This window comes from Cydia splendana, chromosome 7 (genome assembly GCF_910591565.1).
Source record: "Cydia splendana chromosome 7, ilCydSple1.2, whole genome shotgun sequence".
NCBI lineage: Eukaryota > Metazoa > Arthropoda > Insecta > Lepidoptera > Tortricidae > Cydia > Cydia splendana.
The window spans coordinates 15084379-15092881 of NC_085966.1; the positions used below are offsets into that span (position 1 = coordinate 15084379).

The 8503-nt window shown below is 37.4% G+C and overlaps 1 protein-coding gene across 1 annotated transcript; it reads left to right on the forward strand.

Annotated features, from left to right (window-relative positions):
- Window positions 1–1044: 1044 nt before the first annotated feature.
- Window positions 1045–8280, forward strand: LOC134792231 (peptidoglycan recognition protein-like). Its single transcript, XM_063763494.1, has 4 exons — window positions 1045–1247; window positions 1600–1798; window positions 2633–2751; window positions 8077–8280. The coding sequence occupies exons 1-4, from the start codon at window positions 1190–1192 to the stop codon at window positions 8259–8261; spliced, it is 561 nt and encodes a 186-aa protein (XP_063619564.1). The 5' UTR covers window positions 1045–1189; the 3' UTR covers window positions 8262–8280.
- The last annotated feature ends 223 nt before the right edge of the window (window positions 8281–8503 follow it).

Sequence of the window (8503 nt, forward strand, 5' to 3'; positions counted from 1 at the left end):
TCCGTGTCGAAATTTAATACTTTGACTGAACCTAACACCAAGATCATTTTATCGATTTAATATGAAGCGACGTTTAGTATTATAATTTATTTCCATTTATAAATAATAAAGATTGTGATTCGATCTAACCTGATTTTTGCAATATTTATATAAACAGAGTCATTTCGTCCATTTTACTTATCTGACCCCATTATGAAAGCTAGGTCGTTGTTATTTGACCCCGATAAGGGAATGTGTGACTTACAAGTGATAAGGGAAACATGTATGTCATCGTAATAAGTCAAAGTAATAGTTGCGAAAACATAAATAATTTAACCGAATTTATGTATATCACTTTTGTTTTAAACAGTCCAGAGCACAAAATCTAAAAAAATTTTTGGTCATATGCAATAGGTATGCGAAGCAAGCATGATCGATTGAGCTTAAATAATAACATTGCGTTTTCTAATTGTACAGTCAACTGCAAAAATATGGGTGTAGACAACTTACTCAAAAATATGTCCCATAGTTCTTAATTCACTGACATAAGAGTTATGGGATATATTTTTGAGATGATTTGTACACCCATATTTTTACAGTTGACTGTACCTACCCCGAGTTCGAGTAATTCTAGCACAATACAAAATATTTGTCAAAACTTATATTGGAAATATTATTTGATGTTTACCAGTTTTTGGTCTAGTAGTCAAACGAAAAATAAGTTTTTGGTAAAAAAAAAACAATTTAGGACAAGCTTTTATCTATGACTATAGGTACTTTTGTTTCCACAGGCAACCAATACTCATCGAGACAGTTCTAACTACTATTATCAGTTGACTTGACTGATGGTCTACCTATACGGGGTTCCCAGCTGTTGGTTTACGAGTAATTTGATGCGAAAAAGCGTTCTTCAAACCCATCTTGGTTTGTTTCATAAAATAATTTAAAACTGATTCATCTAGCGTATGATGAACGTATTAGGGGACTCACCAATGTTATGAATATTATGATATCAATGGCGACCACTGGGTAACAAAAGGACGTATTTGAATGGAACTTGTAAACTGTTACGATATTTTTCTAATATGTTACAAGACTTCATTGTCCACACATCCTACAAATAGGATGGTTGAAGACAAATACCGCTAGTTGATCACAAACAGACTATAGGATCATACAGTATTGTTCCTGTAATAAAAAACCGTTAAAGATGCGCGTCACTGCTGTTTTATTGGTTCTCGTTAAGTTTTGTGTTGGTCAAGATAATGGTATGTCTTTTTGGTGAATAATTAATAAACTTCAACAGTAGGTATAAAAACGCACAGATGGCTGATTTAATGCCAATGTAATTTTTTATCATTCAACATTTGTTAGAGTTCAATAGCTGGACAAAACATTGTATTACATAATTATTCGATATTTATGAAAAAATATTGTTAGTTTTGTACTTTCCGCGTGATCGCCATGAGTCCAGGAGTAAAATACTAGTTTATAAATCTTATAGGAATCTAAAGATACCTAGCGAACCTAATCTACTCCACCACACACTGTTTTCTATAAGCCTATATTTTGTGTCACCACTTTGTAAATCAGCCTTTACCATTATCTACTTTTCTCTAGAGTGCGGTGTTGTGCCAATGACCCAGTGGGCGGGCCAGCCTAGTCTGCGCGAGGATCCACTGCACAACCCCGTAGACCTGGTGATCATCCAGCACAGCGTATATGGCGCGTGCACCACCGACGAGGACTGCGAGAAGGCCGTGAGAGGAACCCGAAAATACCACATTAACGAGGAAGGGTTCACTGATATAGGAGAATCGTGAGTGTTTTGTGCATTACCTATTTGTTTTAAGGCGTAGGTAGGTACTTACTTATATATTATTCTCTTAACAGTACATGCAACGAAAATGACAAATTAGAGTTCCCGAATTAGCGCTTAAAGTATTTTTGTCTAAAAGCCTTATTACAACGAAAACATTACCTACCTATTACAAAGTTAGTAAAACAAAAATTCAATTATCGCTTTTTAGGGTTCCGTACCCAAATGGTAATTACGGGACCCTATTACTAAAACTCCACTGTCCGTCTGTGCGCCTGTCTGTCCGTCTGTCTGTCTGGCACCAGGCTGTGTATCTCATGAACCGTGATAGCTAAACAGTTTAAATTTTCACAGACGATGTATTTCTGTTGCCGCTATAACAACAAATAAGGTGCAGCGAGGCAATTTCGACTGCAGGGTCATTTCAACTAATCTAAATATCTTCCATGTTTTACATTATTAACTAGAGTCTCACACAACACACACAACACATCTTTTTCGCTATCTGGACATATATGTCACTCTAGGTAATACTATAAAACATGGAAGATATTTCGATTAGTTGAAATTATCCCGCAGTCGAAATTGCCTGCACTTTACTAAAAAGTACGTAACCCCCGGTGGGCGAGTCCGACTCGCACTTGTCCGGTTTTTTATTCTTCAAGATAATAACTTAACGGTAACTTTTCAAGACGAAATTATATTAGAGGAAACTTAAGCGCTTCATTCTACTTAGATTGTATTGATATTCTTAACGTTGGGCTGCAGCTGCGTACTGTTTTTCTTAATGCTCTTTAGGATAGTGCAGCTAATAGTTAAATCTTTCGAACGCAGGTTCCTTGTCGGTGGCAACGGCAAGGTGTACGAGGGCGCAGGTTGGTCGCTAGTCGGCGCGCACACCAGACATTACAACAACCGTTCTATTGGAATATCCTTCCTTGGCGACTTCAGGAGTAAGTAGCCAGATCAAATGGAAATTATTCTTTGATCGGACGTTCCTTGTCGGTGGCAACGGCAAGGTGTACGAGGGCGCAGGTTGGTCGCTAGTCGGCGCGCACACCAGACATTACAACAACCGTTCTATATTGGAATACCCTTCCTTGGCGACTTCAGGAGTAAGTAGACGGATCAAAAGGAAATTATTCTTTGATCGGACGTTCCTTGTCGGTGGCAACGGCAAGGTGTACGAGGGCGCAGGTTGGTCGCTAGTCGGCGCGCACACCAGGCAATATAACAACCGTTCTATTGGAATATCTTTCCTCGGCGACTTCAGGAGTAAGTAGCCAGATCAAATGGAAATTATTCTTTGATCGGAGGTTCCTCGTCAGTGGCAACGGCTAGGTGTACGAGGGCGTAGGTTGGTCGCTGGTCGGCGCGCACATGCACCAGGCAATACAACAACCGTTCTATTGGAATATCTTTCTTCGGCGACTTCAGGAGTAAGTAGCCAGATTAAAAGGAAATTATTCTCGGAGGTTCCTTGTTGGTGGCAACTGCAAGGTGTACGCGAGCGCAGGTGGGTCACAGATCAGTGCACCCACCAGATATTACAACGACCGTTCTATTGGAATATTTGGAATATCCTTTCTTGGCAGCTTCAGGAGTAAGTAGCCCGAACAGAAGAAAGTCATTCTTTGAAAGTGAGCCTGGCGACTTCAGGAGTAGGTAATTGAAACGCAGAACACAGGGATGTAATTCTATTAGATGCTTATAGGAATTATTATTTACAAAGGACAAGAACAAGGGATGAAATTGATTCGAGAGACAGTAGGTGCCATCGCCGCTGCAAGGCAATGGTAGATATATTGTCCGAGATGTTTAATTGAAACATGTGTGACAAGTCGAATTCCAAAATTATAGTTGTGTCGGGAAACCCACAGTGAAAGGTATGTGATCATAGTTTGGTATACGAAGTTTATTCAACCAATAAAGTCGACGAGTAGAAAAAATAAACGAACACTTTGCAAACTTCATTACTTAATGATGAATGGTCAAGTACTTAATTAATATATGTATATATCTACTTGTCTTGTGCTCTTTAAATAGGTATCTCAAGTAGCAACGAAGGAAATAACTTTTGAAATCTGGTCGATTTTCCCATTGGAGGGCCCTTAATTTGCGCTGAATTAATGAAGCAATTTAGTGGAGTCAAACTGTTTTAATTAATTAACATTTCAAGTGGGACTTTTGAGACACTAGGTATGTAACCTAGGAATTCGTTATAAATGACATTTAGCCGCTTGTTTTAACTTGAGCTAAATCGTAGTTTGAAAAATGCAACTTAACTTATGTTCCATTTCCACGTTACAAAGACACTGCAAGTACCTAACAATTAGTTAATTGTGCAACGTGGGGGGTAAGTGGAATATTGTACGAGAGTCTTATTATATTCACGACAGCCATAGGCTGGAGTGAATTAAAGACTCGACTAACAATATTCTCACTCCCGGAGTTACACACAATGTTTTTCATCACATTTGCGAAACTAAACTAAATTTTAAGCGAAATTATTGAAGGTTGAGGGAGGCGATGGCTGAGATAAGGATAACTCACGTTAGACCGCACCGTGTCCGGGCCGGAGCTTCCGGCGCATCGTTTTCTATGTAAAGCATCACGTGATCACCTGTCATGTCATAGAAAAGTAAGCCCCGGAAGCTCCGGCCCGGACACGGCCCGGTCTAACGTGAGTCATCCTATACGCGTCATATACTGCTGGGTGCTTTTTGTGGAGACTGGTCTGTTTAAGCTAACACGAGTTATTATACTTAGCGCCACTTGTACCATCTCACTAACCCAAGGTTAAACCTGTTAACCGGTTAAACCGTTAACCCAGTGTCAAATTGTACTGGTAACCATGGTAACTCCAGGTTACACCGGTTAACCCGGGTTAGTGGGATGGTGCAAGTAGCGCTTAGTAACTTTACGTACGTACCTATGTTTCTTTTCACTTAATGAATGTGTTAATCATACAGGATTTTGACTCTTGGAGACCTTGGAGAGATTTGATAAACTATATAATCTTATAGTTCTGACACTTAGAGACATTTACACCTCTAAATATTATAGCATTTTTTTGTTGTGTTTTTGTATTTGTTTTTTTTTTGTATATTATTGTTATAGTGGTATGTTTTTACCAAATAAAATCATCACTTATTATACCTAGTTATTTTATGTAATTCAACATTAAGAGACCATACCTATACATCTCTAAGTAATTGTAGCACGTTAGTTTGAATTGGTAGTTGCAGTTAGTTTTATTTTATAATTGTTGATGTATTATTATTATTTTTGCTTGTATGTAAATTCAATGTTGACATGTAAAAGTGCCCTTGTGGCCTATTTGCTGAATAAATGTTGAAGTAGAAGTTAAAGTTGAATTCGTCCGCCATTTTGAATTTTTTTGGCAGTGTAGGCATCGAAGGCACAGACCCATCGACATTCAGCCACAATTGAAAATTGTGTAAAAATATTTTAAACGGCTATTAAATTACTCAAATAGCTATTGAGCTTAGCTATTTTTTTCATAAACTATAACTTCCACGGGAACAATATAGGCCTTAAGTTCTTCAGTACACCTGCATGAAATAAGGTATTTTTCGAGCAAGTGTGATGAAAAAAAAAATTACAAAGCACAAAAATATCACGAGTTCTGTTTATAAAGCACTTAGGTGGAAGAAAGTTACTGTTGTGTTCGCCTAATCATAGGTAAGAGTAAGAGGGGTTGCACCCTTTTTGGTCGAAATGCCTAAGTCCACCGAGAGCCCTTTCGACCCATTGTGCTTTGGAAAGCGTACATCGCAGTTCTAGTTTATAATCACGTCAACGCTCGTGCGAGTACATTTAAATGTTTGCAGGAAATATCTATTATCCTGGCTCAACAGAACATTGATTTTTCTCTAGTAACTTTTTCGATTCGAAACCTGATTTTTTGAGTTTCGCTCGATAGAAAAATACCACGAACATAGGTCTAGAACGGACCTTAAAAATTTGTATAATGTTTTGCGCAAAAGCTAAAATAATGAAAACTCATGGGGCCTTAAGCTTGAGGTTTGTTATTATGTTGCGTCCCTGTATCACTTTCCTTTGACATATTCAGGAAAGAGATGTACCGTAAAACGGGGTGAGTAGGTTTCGCGGGGAGAGTTGGGTTATGAATGGGGAGAGAAGGGTTGAGAGGGGGGTGAGAAGGGATTTTAAGGCTACTGCTACAAAAATAATGTATTCCAATTTAAAATGGAGCTTTAGTAATACGCATAATAAAAAAAAAATCGATCCACAATCTTCCAAAATCACCTTTGTATGAAAACCCCTCTCACCCCAAATACGAGGCACTACGGGGTGAGGTGGGGTTTCCTCTTTATCGTCAAAGTTATGAAATGGAACTACCCAAAATAAAATAAAACTAAAATACAAACGCCCGGAACACTTATTATATACACCATTCAATTTTGCATATGTAAAAATAAAATGTTATCGAGGTTTGAATTTCAGTTTTGACCCTACTCACCCCATTTTACGGTACATAGCGCAACCCGATAACAAACCAAGAAGTGAAATGCGAAATGTATCACATCACACCACATCACATTGGTATAGTTGAAGAAATATTCGGCGAAGAATTTTTAAATAATTAGGAGAGCCAACCCACCTAATGTGGGAAAGGAGCGAGGAGGAAGAGACATCCTATTTGAAACGAAAAATAATTAAAATAATTAGTATATTATTTACATCGCTAGTTACATAAAAGCTCATTCAAACCAAATGGACCCTGCAGACGCAATCCCGGAATCTACATAAATCGTTTGTTCCCGTCGTGGTTTCCATTTAAGAAATGAGCAAACACACTGTATTTTTGTTTTCCTAGTGGCTAGACTTCTGGCAATATCCCTTTCGTTGTGAAACTTGTAAACGTCGGGATGGTTGGACCACATTCTAAGTTTACGACTTTACGAACATTTAGTATGAATTATGTGCTCCTTTATTTCCTTCTTGGATTTGTAAGGTTGATTCTAAGTACATAGGTATCAATAGTCAATTTGATTATAAGTTTGACTTTACCAATGTTAAGCAGGTATCTGTTTTTTGTGCCTGTTTAGTACCTATTAATTTAAAACTTTAAAGCTTGATTTAATCATTAATTAGTATCTAATTGTCAATCTGTCTAGTACAAAATTACATGTCGTTCAGCCAATCTGACAAAATTTAACTTTGACACAAGTTAAAATTTCGTTTTAAACTCATGTAAAAATTGTCAAAAAATCCTTATTGTCCAGCCATCTTAACGTTCACCTTCCACAGCAGCGATCACAGTCCCAGTCATAACAAAGTGAGTGGAAAATATTATATTATTTATGTCTAAGATAAAATTGTTAGGGGACAACCAAAGTCACTAATTACCACCACAAGTACATATCCATAGTGAACCATATTATTACCAAAATAAGGTTGATTATTGTTTAATTATTTTTTAGTAAATAGTGAATTTTGCTTGTCATCTGACACCTGACGAAATGTTATAAGGAATATTTTGAGGTATTCAAATGTTTGCTAGGAGGATATTTATCGAATCTTGTAAGCAAGACTAAACATCTCTTTTTACAAGCTTATTTGAAAAGATGACGTACTTACTCGTTTTTAGGGTTCCGTACCTCAAAGGAAAAGCAGAACCCTTATAGGATTACTCGTGCGTCTGTCTGTCTGTTTGTCACAGCCTATTTGTTCCGAAACTACTGGAAAAATTAAGTTGAAGTTTGGTGCACATAATTATGTAAGTCGGTGATCCAAAGACGGACACGCAACGTAAATAAATGTTTCTTAAACATAGGAGTGGTTCCTATGTTTAAGAAATATTTTTGGGAGGTAAATGAGACAAAAATTTTTGCCTAATATAGGTATCGTGTTTTATAGCTATTAAATGAAAGGGCTTTTATTGTGAGCATCTCATTTTTTTATAATGTTAACTAAGTTACATACACAAAATACAATTAGGTACCTACCTATAGATGACAAGAAAACCGGTTAGAAATCTACAGTCAAGCGTGAGTCGGTTTTAAAAAAAATATGTTAAAAAACCCTTGGAACACGAGTCCGACTCGCAGTTAGTCGAATTTTTAGTGTTCCGTACAATTGTTCACGGAACACTTATGGGATCGGGATCACTTCGGTCTTGCAAATCAGTTAAATGCGTTTTTTTTATAGTGCAATTCAGCCTGTTGAAACACGCAACCTGAAGTGGTTGGAATCGGCAGTTTGCATAAAAAGAGCTTTTCTTGTTTCAGAGACCTTGCCGACTTCAGAAGCTCTCCAAGCAACAAAGGACCTTATCTACTGCGGCGTATCGCACAATTATCTGGCGCATGAATACCGTCTTATAGGTCATAAGCAAGTCGTCAATACTGAGAGCCCGGGTACGAAGCTACAGAAAGAGATAGAGACTTGGTCTAACTGGGTAGAAAATATATAGTGAAAAACAAAATATCTACCTTACCAAATATTTTATTTTTATTGAAAACCTTGAAACTTCTTCCCGCAATGACACTGGACATTTCTTTTAGTTTTGTTAAAGGTAAATTAGACGGTACAGATGTAGTTCATAATTATTTTCTTTCGTATTTTCACGGAAACGTATGAACGTGTCTTGCTATTTCAGTCAGTCTCGGTACAAAAAGTCCTGACGTTGGCTGAACTAGCACGACAAATACGAAC